The sequence below is a fragment of the Erinaceus europaeus genome, chromosome 6 (assembly GCF_950295315.1).
Source record: "Erinaceus europaeus chromosome 6, mEriEur2.1, whole genome shotgun sequence".
In the NCBI taxonomy this organism is placed as follows: domain Eukaryota; kingdom Metazoa; phylum Chordata; class Mammalia; order Eulipotyphla; family Erinaceidae; genus Erinaceus; species Erinaceus europaeus.
Genome location: NC_080167.1, coordinates 1,919,719 through 1,937,970, shown reverse-complemented (window position 1 = coordinate 1,937,970; position 18,252 = coordinate 1,919,719). Strand labels below are relative to the sequence as shown.

Below are 18,252 nucleotides of genomic sequence, written 5' to 3'. Positions count from 1 at the left end.
TTCCTGCGGGGTCAACACTGTAAGAAAGGCGAAGGGCGCCCTAAAATGCGTGTGAGTTGCGGTTGGGGAAAGATTCTGCAAACACAAGTCCGCAGGTTACCTTGACAGTCAGGACAAGGCCAGGACCGGCGTGGTCTGAATAGGCCACCGCAAATGCTCTCTCCTGGCTGCTTCTCCACAGGGTTTCCAAGTCCTTGTGGAGACGGAGTGGCTGGACTTTGGCCACAAGTTCGCTGACCGGTGTGGCCACGGGGAGAGCGCGGGCGACCTCAGTGAGCGCTGCCCCGTGTTTCTGCAGTGGCTCGACTGCGTCCACCAGCTCCAGAGGCAGTTCCCCTGCTCTTTCGCGTTCAATGAAGCATTCCTTGTGAGTCTGGGCATGTGACTCTTAATTGGGGGACTAGTCCACCTGTCAGGGCGTCCACGCCAGCGCAGAGAGCGTGTTTCACGGGGGTCCCTGCACAGTCCTTGTGGGTTAGATTGAGCTTGTCCAAGCACCCTAAACGCTGACAGACACACGGGAGCAATGAAGCGCCCTCTGCTCCCTTCAGCCACCGGCCTGGCCCTCTACCTCTCCTCTGAGCAAGGGCGGCCGGCGCTCCTGCCCCTGCGGGCCCCTCCCTCCACCCGTGCCCCCCCCCCCCCCCCCCCCCTCCAGCCCTCTTCTGCGCGGCTCTGTGACTGCGGCGCTTCTCTCTGCCTTGCGCGGGCTCTCCAGCAGACGGTGGCCGCCGGCACTCAGCATGTTAGAGCCCTGGTCCTGCCGGGCACAGCTCTCCCGATGCCAGGTCTGTGTCCCCTGGCTCGGAAGTCCAGACGGAGGCCTTCAGCATGCTGTCTCAGCCCCTCTCCTGCTGCTCACGCCCGTCAGTCAGGTGTCTCCTCTGCGGTGCCGGAGCTGCTCTGGGGAGTCGCTAGCTCTCGGGCTTCATCTTTGACCCACTTTCATTATCTAGCACTTTCTCACCAGCTCCTTCTCAACCCCTTTCTACAGGTGACTTCCAGCCGCACACAAACCAGCTGTGTGCCTCCCCCCACACTCACGGGCATGTGCGCACACAGTCTGTTACCCCACCAGCTGGCCCTCTGGTCTCTTACCTTCCACCCCCACGTCTGAAGGTTGCCGTGCCTTGGAACTCGGCCTCCAGACTTTTCTGCCCCGGCGAGAGAGTTCATGGAAGGCAGCAGCCTTGTTACTGGCCAGGGTTCCACATGCATCCGCCCAGCTCCCAGCTCCCAGCACCCTGTTCCCATACCCACCTGCAGGTGCCCGTAGCTCAGCTCAGCTGTCCTAGAGAGAGCTCCTGTTTAACACACTCAAGAGCTCTTGCTTTGCACACAACCCCCCACCCCAGAGCCCCCAGGAAGCTTCCCTCTCACCAGACGGCCGGCAACTCTCTGTCCTCCTCCCTCTCGTCTCACTGCCCTTCCTTAGCCACACTGGTGCCAGTCACTTCCTGCCCGTTTCAGAGAAGGTCTCTGCATCCTGGGGGACCCTTTGAAACAGAACACGGTTCCCGCTGTCCCTCTGCTCAAAAGGCACTAGGGAGTCTTCACAGCGGCCCGGAGAGCACCGTGCGTGGCGGTGCCCCGTCTGGGCGCTTTCCCCACACGCATAGGCTGCCTCTTGCAGCCGGCGGGCCTTTGCACGCAGCCCTGCACGTGCCTGGGGCCTCTGCCCTGCCTTACTGTCGTCCAGAGCACTGGCCACTGCTTCCCAGCCCGAAGCCCTTAGAGGATTGCTGCAGACAGCACTCGCAGCATTGTTGAGCTGTGAGGCACTTGGGCCTGGCGCTGCGGGGAGGCGGAAAAAGTCTCTGCTTGGGCGTGGCCTGCCCACCGGCATTCTCTGTGCGGCTCATGGGCGCCGTCCCTCCCGTGAGGGTCTGTGGCCAGGCCATAGGGAATGAAGGCCCCTGCCGTCTGTCTTGCCCCATTGGCTGGGGGTGCTGGGCCCTGGGGCCGGGGCCCTTGTGAAGGAGGGCTGTTGCTTCCCCTGCTCCCCGGGTGTGGCCTGAAGTGCTCTTGGGTCTGCCCACCCCGCCCCGCCCCGGGGACGCATTGACCAGCCTCGTCGGACCCCACAGGTAAAGCTGGTGCAGCACACCTACTCCTGCCTCTTTGGGACATTCCTGTGCAACAACGCCAAGGAGAGGGGGGAGCGGCACACTCGGGAGCGGACGTGTTCCGTGTGGTCGCTGCTGCGGGCGGGCAACAAGGCCTTCGGAAACCTGCTGTACTCCTCCCAGTCAGAAGCCGTACGTACCCCTCCTCCTCTCCTGGCGCTGGGGAGGCTCTGGGCCGCGGGTGTCGGGGACCCTCCTTGAGCAGCTGTCTCAGAGGCACCGCTCATGGCTGTGCCAAGAAGCGTGTCTCCTGATGGTGATCCGACCTACTTCTGACCTCTCTGTCCAGGGTGGGTGGACTTAACACACATCCCGCTGCCCACTGCAGACAGAGATCTTCTCTGGCACCTTCTCCAGAGCCCCGCTGGCGAGCGGAGGAGGCGCTCGCTGCAGCTGTCCCCAGCGCCTTCCAGGGGCACAGGCAGTGCTTTCCACGGTGGAAAGCAGCGTCTGTCTCCACGGTGACGGGAGGCTGATGGTAGCACAGACGTGTTGGTGTGACTCTTGGCTCACGAGCAGAGCCAGCCGGCCCCCTCAGACTGCTGAGAACAAAAAGAAGGCACCAGAGTCTGGATTAACACGGGGCAGTGCAACTTTGTCAGGCTGCACGGCCTTTTGTTAGATTTTAAACCAGAGTGCTGTTTGGCTCTGTCTTGTGGTGCTGAGGAGTGAACCTGGGGCTCTGCACCTCAGGCAGGAAAATCCTTTTGTATAACCATTATTCCCCTCCCTAAACGTCATGATATCAAATACAGACTGGCAAGTTCCGTCACTTTGCTGGACTGTTGGTGTGCGTCTTAGCGCGTGTCAGCAGTCAGATGCAGGTGGCCGTGTGTCCTCCCAGACCACCTGTGGAAGGAACAGCACAGGAAGAACGTGCTCGGCTTCTCACATGGTTCATTTCAGTGATCCTGTCAAACAGGCTTGGCAGTGTCTGTGAAGCCAAGTTTCTGTGCCGCAGACCCACCCCCAGCCGGCCCAGTGACTCGCTTTCGTAGGCAGTAAAAGTAGCCGGTTACGCTGACGGAAGTCACCCACCCAACAAAGGTGGCCTAAGGAAGAATGAGAAGTAGACTGTTAGGGTGCTGCAGGGTTTAGTGCTCGCTGCACCACCTCTGGTTCTGTGCTGGCCCTGTGTCCCCAGGGGCCTGTATGGCCCCCCGTCTCTAGCCTTTAGTCATTTCCAGGGTCTCGCCACTCAAGGCTGACTTTTCTCCAGCTAGGAAGAAACCAAGATAGTCAGAGAAAGGCACCACAATGCTGCCGCTTCCTCCAGTGAGGAGTGAACTGGGCTTGAATCCGGGTGTTACCTGTGACAAGCAGCTGCGCTACGTGGGCTCTCTTGCTGTCCTCGACTCTTGGGCCTTGTGTCTAGCCATTTCTGAAGGACTCGCTCAGCCTGTGCCCTCTGCCCTCCTCAGGTGCTGTACCCTGTGTGCCACGTGCGGAACCTGATGCTGTGGAGTGCGGTATACCTGCCCTGTCCATCCCCGTCCACCCCTGTGGACGAGAGCTGTGCGCCGTACCCAGCCCCTGCCACCGCCCCCGATGACCCGCCCCTGAGCCGGTGAGCCTCGGGGTGATACCAGTGCTGCGGGTCGATCGGGGGCTTCTGTGGAAGGCCGCTCATAGATGCTCAGGGGGCACGGTCTGGCTCCACACATCTTTCTGAGCTCTCCGGGGTTTTCTCAGGCACGGTGAAGGGCTTCTGGGCTTGGAGGCTACGCACAAGAGCCTCACTTCCTGAGGGGCCCGGGGATGTCACGCTTCTCGCGCACAGGCCTCGTCCTCGGGGACCCTGGCACCCCGGTTCTGGCCAGGGCTCCTGCTCCCCGCCGTGGACATGCCCTCTTGGCCCGGGCAGCACGTGCTCTCAGATGACAAGGGCACTGGCTTTGTTTGCCTTTGGGGTGATGACTCACCGGTTCATTGAAAACACCATGCTATCAGGAATTAGCAGTGCTACCTTGCCGAGAGTTAGACACAGCGGTATTGGGAGGAGCGTCTACTTAAAATACCATTTGCTGCTGGCTTATCTGTTTGTAGTGGGCGAGTATGTGTGTGTATGGGGGGGTCAGCACATTAGACCCGAGCTTTGGCTATGGAGCTTTGCTCTGATGCAGTCAGGGCCTCCCTCCTGCTGTCTCTTCCTTGGCTCTGAACAGCCTCACGCTCTCTTGTAGGCTACCAAAGACGAGGTCCTTTGACAACCTCCCCGTAGTCTGTGACAACACGGTGCCTCTCGCCAGCCGGCGCTGCAGCGACCCCAGCCTCAACGAGAAGTGGCAGGAGCAGCGGCGCTCGCTGGAGCTGAGCAGCCTGGCCTGCGCCGGAGAAGAGCCCCCTGGCGCCGACGGCTTGGGGAGGCCGGCCAGGCTGCCGGGCAGTGCCGAGCTGTCGGTCGCCGCTGGGGTGACCGAGGGGCAGATGGAGAACATCCTGCAGGAGGCCACCAAGGAAGAGAGTGGGCTGGAGGAGCCCGCTCATGGCAGGGGCTCGGAAGTACGGGTGCCGGAGAGGAGAGAGGAGACCCAGTCTGAGCAGGAGAGATGGGGGGAGACCCCCGAGGGCTCAGCCATTGCGTCTCATCGGGAACCGGGACCGGACACCGCTGTCCCGAGGAGCTTGCCCAGCCCCGGCCTGGCCCTGGCCCTGGCCTCGCAGGGCCTTCCTGAGCAGCAGGGGGGGCTCGGCCGGCACTCTGCTTCTCCCCAGGAGCCCTGCAGGGGTGAGGGTGGCCGGGCAGTCCCTGAGGAACCACCAGGGGACGGGGGAGAAGCGCTTCTTCCAGCCCTGCTAGACGCAAAAGCAGACTGTGGGGCCTCTGCGCCAAGTTCTCTGCCACCCTCCCAAGCCCCAGCTGAGACCAGAGGGCCAAGCACGGGTAGCCCTGTGGGCACGCTAGCGGAAAACAAGGGGGAGCCCGAAGGCGAGCCCCGGGACCACCACAGACCGAGCCTGGTGAGCAGCGGCAGGTTCGGTGGCCGGGACAGGCTTCCTGAAGTCACGGAGCCCAAGCCTTTGGAGAGGAGCCCGGCCGAGAGGCCCCAAGCGGGGTGCGTGGTGCACAGGACTCCCCCGGGCGGCGGCCATGGCCCCACACCCGCTCCCTGTGCCGTGCCGTCCTCCGGGTGTAAGGAGGGGCCTGTGTGCAATGGCATCCCAGAGATGGAAAACAAGGTCTCGGAGAAGCCCCCCGCCCCCGGGGAGACTGTCGGGAGCAAGGACACCCTGGGCCACCAGCTGCCCGCCACGAGCTGCGGCTCCGTCCCCGGCCACGCCAGGAGCGCGCAGCACAAGTGGAGGCCGTCCGCGGCCTGCAGCCACCTGGACGACGACGGCATGCCCGTGTACACGGACACCATCCAGCAGCGCCTGCGGCAGATCGAGTCCGGCCACCAGCAGGAGGTGGAGACGCTGAAGAAGCAGGTGCAGGAGCTGAGGAGCCGCCTGGAGAGCCAGTACCTGGCCAGCTCCTTGCGCTTCAATGGCGACTTTGGGGATGAAGTGGTGAGTGCTCCAGGGCCCCAGGCCGCCCATGAGGCTGGTGATGGTGCCGGTTTCTGGAAGAATCGCAGAGGCCACAGGAGGCCTCCTGGGCCACGGGCCGCTGCACAGGCGTGAGGAGGAGGGGCAGCCGCCCGCAGTCAGCTCCCCGCAGAGAGGGCCCGAGTGGTGGCTGCTGAGCACCTCTTCATTTCTTAGATTCCTGCCAAGTGATTTCTTTGCAGCACTGACAGTATGACTCCCATACTGTACAAGTATCAAGTATCAGTAAGATGTGTGTTCGGACAGCCGGAGGGCATCCCCAGGCCTCCCTCAGACAGACCACAGCCTCCTGGATGGGGCTGTCACCAAGGGTTTGGTATTGATTACCAGGCACTTTGCCCCCCGTGGCACGTTAAGGCCGTGGAAGTGAAGACACAGGGTCAGTCCTAGAGTTGGCACCCTGCGGCCCTGAGATGAGATGGGCATGCCTGAGGTGGCTCTCCCCCAGGCAGCACTCTGTGACTCGTGTCCAGTGAGCCCGAAAGGCAGGCGGCCTGCTGAGCAGCCACACGTAGGCAGGCAGGCAGGCACGCAGGCAGGCACTCAGGCGGGTGGGCAGGCAGGTAGGCACAGGCACGCAGGCACACACGCACGCACAGTCCCTTTCCACTGCGGAGCCACCGCACGCAGCCTTGAGCCCGAGCTCGTCCGTCCCTGAGCGGTCTGCACCCGCTCTGCCCACCTCTGCCCCGATCCCCCTTCTGGGGAGACCGGTTCCTTGTGCTCAGCTGTGTTTGTTTGCCAACAGACTTCAGTCCCCGACTCGGAAAGCAGTGTGGATCAGAACTGTCTGTCTCGCTGCAGCACAGAGCTTTTCTCTGAAGCCAGCTGGGAGCAGGTGGATAAGCAGGACACGGAGGTACAGGCTCAGCCCCTGTTCTGCGTGCTGCCCACATGGCGGTCTCGCGGCTCTTTGTCCCCGTCCCCACCCCACGTCCCTGGCCAGGGACCCACCTAGCTCACTGAGCCTTGGCCGACTGTGCGTCTGCCACCTCTGAACCCCATCCAGTCCAGTGTCTCTGAGCCAGGGAGACTCAGCGAGCTGCCCCTTCTCCTCGTGGCCTCTCAGCAACCAGGGAGTCTGGAGGCCCTTCTGGGGAAGTGATGTGGACACCTTTCTTGTGCTGCTGGAGCCAGTGTGGCCCTGGGCCTTGCTCCCCCGGCACGGCTCTGCTGACTCTGGCCGGATGGCCCACGTCCTGCCGCTAACCTGACCCATCTGTTTTCCAGATGACCCGCTGGCTTCCTGACCACCTGGCAGCCCACTGCTACGCATGTGACAGCGCCTTCTGGCTGGCCAGCAGGAAACATCACTGCAGGTGCCGGGGGTGGGGTGGGGTGGGGTGGGGTGGGCGGGCAGGCGTGGAGGCGTCTGGCGTCTGAGGCCCAGCTCGTCTCTGGTGCCTCTGGAAGCAGCGTTTGCAGCACTGCCTGCACGTCGGTCTGCCCGCTCAGAGTGACCGTGGCAACATTTTGAAACGTGTCACTCATGTGTGTCCCTCTAGTTCGGCTTTTATTCTGCTACCTAGATGGGGGCAGCAGCCACCACTCAGACCGCAATCTCCTCTTGACCCTGAAATAGGAATTCTCGGCATTAAGCACGACTGCTGTTGGCAGTGTTTCTTGTCCTTTCCCGCCTGCCCTCTGCTCCTGACCCCAGGCTGGTTTCTCTGTGAATCATGAGCAGATTCGAGTGGAGTGGTGGGAGAACTAGACCACGAGGGTACATGCTTCAGCCCTCGTGGCTCCTGACCTCCCTTCATCTCTCTCGAGACTGTTAGTGGCCCGGGCGGTGACTGGAGAGGGCCGGTGGTGTTGGGCCAGGAAGCTCATCTGTCTGTGAGGCGTCCCCAGCTCAGGGCCTTTGCTCGGCTCCCCTCTGAGCATTCTCTCCCTCCTTGCAGGGGCACTGGCCGTGTTGATCAAACGTGGTGAGCATTTGCAACAGCCTGGCTGACGTCCGCTCATCTTCAGTAACTGCTCCACACTAATGCTGCGCTCCCGGGGTCAGATCTGGGGCCAGGGGCCAGGCAGGCGGGCGGGCTCGCAGGGAGACCAGAACAGCTAGTGCAGGAGACTGGCAGACTGGGGTCCACCGAGAGGAGTCTGCAGGGGCCGTGGCGTGCCCCTTGGCCACAGGGAGATGATGGTGGCGCTGGGCACTCAGTGCTCAGGAATTCTGTCTTTTTAAAAAAGTCAAGACCAGGTAGGGTGATGCTTCAGGGAACAGCTTTAGATGGAAGGCTCTAAGGATGTCTCTGTGCAGGGTCTCCCACGGGCCCTCGGGAGGGTCAGGCAGAAAAGCCTGCTCGTGACTTGAACCTGCAGTAGTAGATCAAGCTGGTTTTGATTGTGATCACAGCCCCCTGCTGACTTCTTTTCAGCTGTCGGGCGCTGTGTCCTAGAAGGTGAAGCTGTGTGTTCTGCCCCCACTGCTCTGTGTCCAGTCTGCACCCAGGGGCTGTACAGGATAAGCTGCTCAGTGGCACTGGCTGTGGACAGTGTCCCTCACCTGTCTGCCGAGTCTCTGCTGGACCGGCTTAGGCCCCTTGGGTCCCGTTCCTGGGCTCCCCGGCAGCACGGGTGATACTTTGGAACCCAGCCGAAGCAGGGTGGTCGGGGAGGCGGGCACAGCAGACAGCTGGGCCTGGCCGTGGAGAAGACTGGACCGTCTAACCAGGAGTGTGCGCGCGTGTTCCTCTGCTCTCGTGCCCTCACCCTGAGCACGTCTAACCAGGCGTGTGCACGCGTGTTCCTCTGCCCTCGTGCCCTCACCCTGAGCGCGTCTTAACCAGGCGTGCGCACGTGTTCCTCTGCTCTCGTGCCCTCACCCTGAGCGCGTCTAACCAGGCGTGTACGCGCGTGTTCCTCTGCCCTCGTGCCCTCACCCTGAGCGCGTCTAACCAGGCGTGTGCACGCGCGTTCCTCTGCCCTCGTGCCCTCACCCTGAGCGCGTCTAACCAGGCGTGTGCACGCGTGTTCCTCTGCTCTCGTGCCCTCACCCTGAGCACGTGTCTGTCCCTGGTTGCCTGGCTCCTGGCCTGCATGCTGGCTATCTGCAGGCCTCTCTGGGCAGATGCCTGCCGAGCTCAGCTGCCATTTCTCTCACCCGAGGGCTTGCAGGTCGCTCCGCTAGACTGCTTCTGTGATCAGATAGGCTGTTGCCCAGGGGGATAGCCATGGCTTTGCCTGCCGAACTGGCCACCGCCCGTTGGTTCTCGTGGCACAGCAGTGGCACGGTTCTTGTGGTCGGCAGCTTCCTGGCTCCGGGTCACCTTGAGCCACGGTGGGTTGGCAGCCAAGCGCACTTAGACCTCAGGTGAAGGTGGTGTGTGTGACTGCTTGTTCCTGAGCTGGGCAGATGGAAGAGGCGTCTGAGGCAGGGTTGTCACTCTCTGGAAGTGTCTCCCACTCAGTACCTCCCGTCAGAACTAACCCTGCCTGTGCCCGTCCCCAGGAACTGTGGGAATGTGTTCTGCTCCAGTTGCTGTAACCAGAAGGTCCCGGTCCCCAGCCAGCAGCTCTTTGAGCCGAGTCGAGTGTGCAAGTCTTGCTACAGCAGCCTGCGCCCCACCAGCTCCAGCATCGACCTTGAACTGGATAAGCCCATTGCCGCCACTTCAAACTGAAGCTCAGTGAGCCGGGGCGGGCAGAGGCCGCGCTGCTGCTCCCTGATGGCCCGTGCGCTTTGGAATGGGGCCGTGGCACCACCTGTGCAGACTGACGGGAATTTGGGGTGTACCACTGGATTGTAGATTGATGTTTCTTTCCTGTTTCTTTTCCAACTCCCTCCTGTCTCCAAAAAAGAGAAAAGTTCCTGGTTGTCTTAAACATTTTCTCTGGATGGAAGGCCAGAGGTTGCAGCTAGCCCCCTGCAGCTGGCCGGTGCCGGGGCAGAGGCCCGCGGTGCTGAGGGGAAGGCCGTCTGCGTGACACCGCAACCTCGGCACAGCCGTGGGGGGCTGCAAGCCTCTTCCCTGAAGGCACTGGTCCTGCTGTCCCTCCCTCAGAGGGGCCGGGCCATTCCTGCCCACAGACAGACAGACGAGGGCGGTTGGGACTGAGAAGGAGTGCGCTGTCTGCAGACTAGACGCCTTGGCGCCTCCTTGGGGGGAGGAAGGGGGGGGTGCTGCTGAGGGCCAGCGCTTTGCCCCTGGCTTCTCCTTACAGTGACCCCGATGGCAGAGTGCTCCCCCCTCTGGGGGCTCAGTCCCCCCGCCCCGGGCAGTACGGCGCCTCTCACGTGACCTTAGCGCAGGAGGGGCCCACACACAGGGTCCCAGCCTGTGGCCAAGGCCAAGGCCTGTCCTGAGCCTGCAAGGGTATGCCTGCAAGACCCTTCCAGGACTTGTTCTCCCAAACAGTCTCCTCCTCAGTCAGACTCAGGGCTCCTCAAACTCCCCTTCCCAAACCAACAGATCATGAGGCTCCCCGAAGAGGGGGACACCGGCCTTCGAAGTGCAGGCCGCTGGGAGAGGAAGCCCGCCCCTCTCGACCGCCTTTCTCCCCCTTCCTTCTTGGGCACGGGGAGGACCCAGCCAGCAGTCCCGGGGAGGCCACGTGGGACTCCGCAGGACCCGGGCCCCTCCCGTGGGAGGCTTGATGGGGTCCAAAAAGAGCCTTAAATCAAGAATCTGTGTGTGGTCCGTGTGCGTGAGGAGGGCGGAGCGAAGCGAGGTCTGCGCTCTGTTGCCTTGGTTTCCGCGCCCTATGCCTGCCCTCCCCCGGGGTCAGGGCCGCTTGGGTCTGCCAGAAGCTGCTCATCGGTGACAGGTGGGTGGGTGGTGGGTGACCCTTCAGAGGCAGCTCCCCGGCCCAGGGCAAGGGGTGTCTCAGGAAGGCGGCTCCGGGGTGAGCCTGGGTGTGGTGAAGAGGTGGCCCAGAGCCCTCCAGAGTTTGATGGAATGACGAACAGGGTGTCCTTTACCGCACCCCGGGTGGCCTGGCCACGCGGGGAGGGAAGTCTCAGTGACAGGTGCCAAGAGGTAGTGATACGGGTCTCCTGGGTCTGGTGTACAGTGTGAGTAAACGCTTGCAGCTTTTAGCCCTTTTTGATCAATGAAGCACTTTTTTATTAATATTTCTCTTTGTATGTAAGGAGGAACCGTAACTCCGTAGCTGTACATATAACCTTTTTCTCCTAAAAAGGAGTCTGTCAGTGCTCCTATATTTTTCATTTTTTGTCAAAGCGGGAAGTAAATACTTTAGAACTGTTAAATATATAAATAAAGTGAATAAAGCTTAGTGTTCCGCATGGTAGCCCCTGCTAACACGTCTGACTTCTTCTCCCTATGGTCCAGCTGCCCCCCACCCCCCCTTCACAGAAGCTGGGAAACGGCCCTGACCAAGGAGGAGCACCGGGTGCTCAGACACACGCCCGTGACGGCTCGCCCTTCAGCCTCCGTGCTCAAAAACGCACGTGGGCGGCAGCTCTCCACACCCCAGGCACTGAGCCCGGCTAGTCTGGGAGCCACCTCTCGGCCAGGTTCCAGGTTCCTTTTCGCCGCTGTGACTCTGGGACTGTGCCCTGCCCACTCCCGCCCCCACCCCCCCACCCACAGACACCCCCCCCCCCCCCCCCCCCCCCGCGTACAGCCAAGGGGACCCGTCACTGCAGACCGAGCTGCAGGTGGGTGCAGAGACCAAGTAGGTGGGGCTGGGTGTCCAAGTGCTCCCGAGCGGACGCGCACACGTGTGTACACAAACTCGAGCACAGTGCACACACAGCAGCCTCAGCTGGCCAGGGGCTTCCTTAACCCCTAGTCACTTCTTACTAAAGATACACCTGACCTCACAGAGGCCAGGGAGGCCGAGAGGAGAGAGAGCCAGAGCGTCACTCTGGCTCAGGCATGGCCAGGCATCGATCTTGGGACCACGTGCCCATGGCGCCTCTCACCACAGTGTCTGCCGCGACCAGCGACTAGTCACTTGGCTGGTTCTTGCTTTTCTCTTCCCGGGGAAAGGCTCTGTGTTGAGTTGGACAGACTACACGGAGGAAGCTGCCCACAGCCCCCGTGGGGGCCTCAGCGTTTGGGGGCTGGCACTCAAGTACAGCAGGCCTGAGGCTGAGCGGGCGGTCCAGAAGCAATCCGTCCTCTGGGGGAGGAGGAGCCCCCTCAGCGGCCGTCAGTCCACCAGGCAGCCTGTTCTGCTCAGACCAGTTTGTGGAAACCTTGAATGGGCTGCTGGCAGCTGCACAGCAGGGGCAGGGCTGCCTGGGAGCGGCTGTGTGAGGGAGGCGCTTGCAAGGGGTGGGCGGCGAGGGCCCCCGCTGTCGGAGTCGGTGAGCACGCTGTGGATCTGACTTCTTGGTCCCAGCCCCCGAAACTCGAGGACCACCTCAACCCTCAGGCTGTCACAGAAACGTCTTCCTGGGGAGTCTGGCAGTGACGCAGCGGGTTAAGCGCAGGTGGCGCAAAGCACAAGGACTGGCATAAGGATCCCGGTTCGAACCCCGGCTCCCCACTGCAGGGGAGTCGCTTCACAGGCGGTGAAGCAGGTCTGCAGGTGTCTGTCTTTCTCTCCCCCTCTCTGTCTTCCCCTCCTCTCTCCATGTCTCTCTGTCCTAGCCAACATCAGTAACAATAATAAGCACGGCGATAAAAACAAGGGCAACAAAAAAGGAAAATTAAAAAAAAACCCTGAAAAGTCGGGACTGTGCCCCCAGATGGCCGTCAGCCCTGGGTGTAGGGCTGCCATGCTGGCTTTGCGGTCTGTACTGTGGCCGGCGTGTTACATGCCTGACATGCGCCAGAAACTCGTCCCGTGGGGAAGTGATTGGTGAGAGGAAAACAGGCGCGTGCCCAGAACGTGCCACCTTCCCGGCTGCCTCACACCCCTGTTCTCTGAGCACCCCTTCCTGCCAGCGTCCCCGGCTCCCAGATTCCTTCCTGGACCTTGGGGGGCATAGTCCCGGCCACATGTGTACCCCCTCCCCATGCAGGCCTGTGGCTGCCCCCCACCATGGGGCTCCTCAGACCGGGGTTCTGAGGCCGTGGAGCAGCCCTGCTCCAGGCCGAGGCTCCCACTGTCCCCGGGCCTGTGCACTGCAGGTGTGCGGGGAGCCTCGCCTTCAGTCCCGGCGCCCCTGCACGGCCGCTCTGTGCTTCTTCCTGGAAATGACTTAGGAAGGACCCCGGGGACAAATGAGCAAGTCACCAGGTGTGCCAGAGTCTGAGCTGCTGACAGGCGGGGCCAAAGTGGACTCACAGGCTCGGGGCACATGGGGGGACCGGACCCCCACTGAACACACTTGCCCACAGTCCGCCCCGGGACGCCCCCGTCCTGCGGGGAGGAGCCGGCCTGGTGTCTGCCTGGGGCTGCTGCTCCCGACAGCTAGTCCACAAGCACGCACGAGAACGCCTCCTAAAACAGCGGCTTAATGAGCAAGTGGCCCAGGTTTGAGCCCAGGTGCTACCTGAGAGGTGCTAGGACACCGGGACTCTGGAGTGTGTCAAGCCCCGTCTCCACTGGGATGACTGGGACTGGAGAGAGTCACACCAAGCGAAGCAACGGGGAGCCTGGACACTGACGGTCTGCTCCCGCACGAGGCCTAGGAAGCCAAGCCGGGGAGGGCAGGCTTGAAGCCTCATTGGACTGTGGCCTTTCAGCAGATCGGGGACTGGGGGTGGGGGCCCTTGAGAGCTTGGTGGTGGGTCACGAAGGCCCCCAGGGGCAAAGGCCACCTCTCCTCTCCCCTCCTTTCTCTCTCCTCCTCCCCCTCTTCTTTCCCCTCCTCTTCTTTTTCACAGAGCCCTGCTCAGCTGTACCTTCTGGTGGTGCTGGGGATTGAACCCGAGACCCGGGAGCGTCGGGCATGCGTGTCTTGTGTGTGACCATTATGCTGCCTCCCCAGCGCTCTGCTGCCTTCTGCCATCCGGTTGTATGCAGCTAAGGCTCCCCCACGCCTTCTCCTGACTGGTGACTCGTTTTCCGTTGGAATTTAGTGTTTACCATTATCGTCCTGTTTATCACCTGGGAATAAAAGGATGTTCCTTTGTCCAGATATGAGATAAAGACAGAAAATCTAATTTTATCGCTCCAGCAACAACATGAAAGAAAAGAGTTAAGAAAGCAATTCCGTTTATTTAGCATGGTTACATTCTGAATTGTGTCTCTGAGGATTCATACAATGTTCACTTTGTATCTGGAGGTAGAGTCTGTAAGAAATAATTAAAATAGGGGCCAGGCGGTGGCACACACGGTTGAGTGCACCATGTGCAAGGACCAAGTTTGAGCCCCGTTCCCCACCTGGCGGGGGGGGGGGGGGTGCTTCACAAGCGGCGAAGCAGGGCTGCAGGTGTCTGTCTTTCTCCCTCTCCATCTCCTCCTCCTCTCGCAGTTTCTCTGTCCTGTCAAGAAGGAGGAGAAGGAAGGCAAAGTGGCCACTGGGAGCGGTCAATTTGTAGCGCTGGCACCGTGCTCCAGTGATAACTTTAATGGCGCAGTTCTGCAGAGACTCTAGTGCCTGAGGCTCCAAAGTCCGAGGTTCAACCCCCTGCACCATCATAAGCCAGAGCTGAGCAGGGCTCTGGTTAAAAAAAAAAAAAAAAATTAAAAAAAAGTTAAGTGAGGTCATGAGCGCGAGGCTCTCATCTGATGGACCACAATATTCCCAAGATGAAGAAACGCCAGGTCTCTCTGTGCACTCACACGGGAAGTGGGAAAGCAGGTCATGCCGGGGAGAAAGTAGCCGCCTGCAGGCTGGGGAGAGACGTCTTGGCAGATGGGGGCCAGGCGGTGTTGCGCCTGGGTGAGCGCACAAGGATGCAAGTTCAAGCCCCTGGCCCCACCTGAGTGGTGAAGCAGGGCTGCAGATGTCTCTCTCCCTCTCTGTCTCTCCTCCCTCTCTCACTTTCTATTTAATAATAAATAAACAACATTTTAAAAAGAGTGGAAGAAACCTCACCGGAAACCGATACTAACAGCACCTTGATCCTGAGATCCTGGTTTCCAGAAAAGTGAGAAATTAGACTTAATGTTGTGTAGGCCACTCAGCCTGGGGCCTTGCTGTCCTGACAGTCCAAGCAGAAAGAATAGGAACAGAAAAAAAAAAATTAACCAGAAGAAGCATAAGACTCTTAAACTGAAAGCCACAGACACCACAGAAGGAGACTAACAGCCTAAATAAATGAAGATTCCCATGTCCTGGGATTAAAACATTCAATATTAAGGTGCCACTGCTCTCGGCTTGATGGATTCACTGCCGTCTCTGGAGAAGGGGTTGAAGATGCGTCTCTAACGTTCACACGCAGGTTAGCAGCAGCGAATTATCCAGAACTGTCTTGGGAAAAACAGAGTTGCAGGACTCACACCTTCTAACTTCAGATTTTATGACCAGACCCCAGTATCCAGGCCAGTGTGATACTGAGGAAGGGAGGGAGGTGGACGTTTCAACGGGGTGGAGATCACAAGAACAGGGGATAAGCCTCGAGATGAGGGGACCTACTGGCTTTAGAGAACACAAGGGTGGAGATCACAAGAACAGGGGATAAGCCTCAAGATGAGGGGCCTACTGGCTTTAGAGATCACAAGGGTGGAGATCACAAGAACAGGGGATAAGCCTCGAGATGAGGGGCCTACTGGCTTTAGAGATCACAAGGGTGGAGATCACAAGAACAGGGGATAAGCCTCCAGATGAGGGGCCTACTGGCTTTAGAGATCACAAGAACAGGGGATAAGCCTCGAGATGAGGGGGCCTACTGGCTTTAGAGATCACAAGGGTGGAGATCACAAGAACAGGGGATAAGCCTCCAGATGAGGGGCCTACTGGCTTTAGAGATCACAAGGGTGGAGATCACAAGAACAGCGGATAAGCCTCGAGATGAGGGGACCTACTGGCTTTAGAGATCACAAGGGTGGAGATCACAAGAACAGGGGATAAGCCTCGAGATGAGGGGCCTACTGGCTTTAGAGATCACAAGGGTGGAGATAACAAGAACGGGATAAGCCTCCAGATGAGGGGCCTACTGGCTTTAGAGATCACAAGGGTGGAGATCACAAGAACAGGGGATAAGCCTCGAGATGAGGGGCCTACTGGCTTTAGAGATCACAAGGGTGGAGATCACAAGAACAGGGGATAAGCCTCCAGATGAGGGGCCTACTGGCTTTAGAGATCACAAGGGTGGAGATCACAAGAACAGTGGATAAGCCTCGAGATGAGGGGGCCTACTGGCTTTAGAGATCACAAGGGTGGAGATCACAAGAACAGGGGATAAGCCTCCAGATGAGGGGCCTACTGGCTTTAGAGATCACAAGGCAACTCAAGGTTTTTGTTTTTGTTTTGCCTCCAGGGTTATTGTTGGGGCTTGGCCACGAATCCACTGCTCCTGGAGGCCATTTTTTCCCCTTTTGTTGCCCTTGTTTATCATTGTTATTTCTGTCGTTGTTGTTGGATAGGACAGAGAGAAATGGAGAGAGGAGGGAAAGATGGGGAGTGTGTGAAGTCACCGCCTGTGAAGTGACCCCTGCAGGTGGGGAGCTAAGGGCTTGAACCGGGATCCTTACGCTGGTCCTTGCACTTTGTACCATGTGCGCTTAACCCGCTGTGCTATTGCCCGGCCCCTGAAACTTGTCTTTTTTTTTAAATATTTATTCATTTATTCTCTTTTTCATCGACCTTTGAGCAACTGGTTCCGACAGGTTGATACTCACAGGCAGCCCACAGCAAAACCAATCACAGTGCCCAGCCGAACTCACTCAGAGCGGACTGGCCTCTGACATGTGGCATAAACACACACACACACAACCGTGACCGTGAGTCCCAGCAAGAACAGCAACGGCAACAGCAGAAGCCTCATCGGCATCAAAGTGTCCGAGCTTTGAAGAACACAGGTAAGAAATAGGGAGGGCAGCTCCCAGAATGGGAAAAATAACCGTAAAGGTCTTGCAGCTCGGTTGTGAAGAGCACAGAGCTACCATGACATATGGACGGCATGTCTGCGTGTGTGTGTGTGTGTGTGTGTGTGTGTGTGTGTGTGTGTGTGTGTGTGTGTCTGAGAAGCTTCCCTGACGCCGGGCGCGGTGCTCCCAGCTCAAACCGGGGCCCACACCCAGGCCCTCCTGCGTGCTGCTCCCCTGGGTGAGCTCTATTACAGTCTGGACTCAAGGGTGTAGACTGGGAAGACACTTCTGAGAAGAAACTTGAGGTGCATGCACTAGGGCGCAGACCGTCGGTGTCACTTGGGGAACTCAAACCCAAAGCAGACCAGCCACTGGGGAGGCGGGCAAGAACGGAGAGAAGTGAGAAGCCCCACCCCTGCTGCTCCTGCTTCAGGGACCCGCTGGCGATTCCCCAGGAAGTAGAGTTACCGCGAGACCCAGCGATCCATCCCAGACACAGACCCTGGGGAAGTGAGACACACACCCACACAAACGTTTATTTATTTATTTTTTTATTATCTGTATTTACTTGTTGGATAAGGACAGCCAGAAATCAAGAGGGAAGGGGGTGATAAAGAGGGAGAGAGACCTGCAGCCCTGCTTCACCACTCACAAAGCTTTCCCCCTGCAGGTGGGAACGGGGGGCTCGACCCTGGGTCCTTGCGCTCTGTAACATGTGCGCTCAACCAGTTGAGCTACCACCCGGCCCCTACCCAGACAAATATCTGTAGCAGAATTCTTCTCGAGAACTACAATGTGGAAACCACTCACATGTCCGCCGGCTGAAGAAAAAGTAGTGAGATCTCTCCCCACCTGAAGTGCCTGTCACAATATGTTGAATGTTAGACTTCGATTATTCCACTTAAAGAAAACAAGGGGGCCAGGCGGTGGCACACCTGGTTAAGCACACATAGCGCCATGCACAGGGGCCAGAGTTTGAGACCCCACTCCCCACCTACAGGGGGTCGCTTCACAAGCGGTGAAGCAGGGCTACAGGTGTCTCTCTTCCTCTCTATCTCCCCCGCCCCTCTCAGTTTCTCACTTTCCTATCAAATAAAATGAATTAAAAAAAAAAGGTAAAAATGGGGAGTCGGGCTGTAGCACAGCGGGTTAAGCGCAGGTGACGCTAAGCACAAGGACCCACATAAGGACCCTGGTTCAAGCCCTGGCTCCCCACCTGCAGGGGAGTCGCTTCACAGGCGGTGAAGCAGGTCTGCAGGTGTCTGTCTTTATCTCCCTCTCTCTGTCTTCCCCTCCTCTCTCCATTTCTCTCTGTCCTATCCAACAACAATGACAATAATAATAACTACAACAATAAAACAACAAGGGCAACAAAAGGGAATAAATCAATAAAAATAAATATTAAAAAAAAGGTAAATTGGCCACCAGTAGTGGTGGTACCAACCCCCAGTGACTAGAGGCAAAAGAAAAAAAAAAAAAGGTCACTTCACAGGCAGTGAAGCAGGTCTGCAGGTGTCTGTCTTTCTCTCCTCTTCTCTGTCTTCCTTCCCCTCTCTCCATTCCTCTCTGTCCTGTCCAACAACAATAACAGCAATAACAACAATAACAACAACAATAAACAACAAGGGCAACAAAAGGAAAAAAATAGCCTCCAGGAGCAGTGGATTCATAGTGCAGGCACCGAGCCTCAGCAATAATCCTGGAGGCAAAAAAATAAAAAAGGTTAATTTTCCTT

At 59.0% G+C, this 18,252-nt stretch overlaps 1 protein-coding gene across 13 annotated transcripts in view; it reads left to right on the top strand.

The window, feature by feature from the left end:
* MTMR3 (myotubularin related protein 3) overlaps window positions 1–10,934 on the top strand; it is a 110,901-nt gene extending 99,967 nt beyond the window's left edge. For 10 of the 13 annotated variants that reach the window (XM_060192845.1, XM_060192843.1, XM_060192850.1 and 7 more), the window contains 8 exons: window positions 182–367; window positions 2,088–2,258; window positions 3,548–3,693; window positions 4,310–5,636; window positions 6,424–6,534; window positions 6,906–6,994; window positions 7,580–7,606; window positions 9,133–10,934. In XM_060192845.1, the coding sequence (XP_060048828.1) occupies window positions 182–367; window positions 2,088–2,258; window positions 3,548–3,693; window positions 4,310–5,636; window positions 6,424–6,534; window positions 6,906–6,994; window positions 7,580–7,606; window positions 9,133–9,304 (2,229 nt within the window). In that variant the 3' untranslated portion in view covers window positions 9,305–10,934. The remainder of the gene's footprint in view (window positions 1–181; window positions 368–2,087; window positions 2,259–3,547; window positions 3,694–4,309; window positions 5,637–6,423; window positions 6,535–6,905; window positions 6,995–7,579; window positions 7,607–9,132) is intronic. The other 3 variants (XM_060192846.1, XM_060192842.1, XM_060192848.1) reach the window with 3 other exon arrangements.
* Window positions 10,935–18,252: the final 7,318 nt, after the last annotated feature.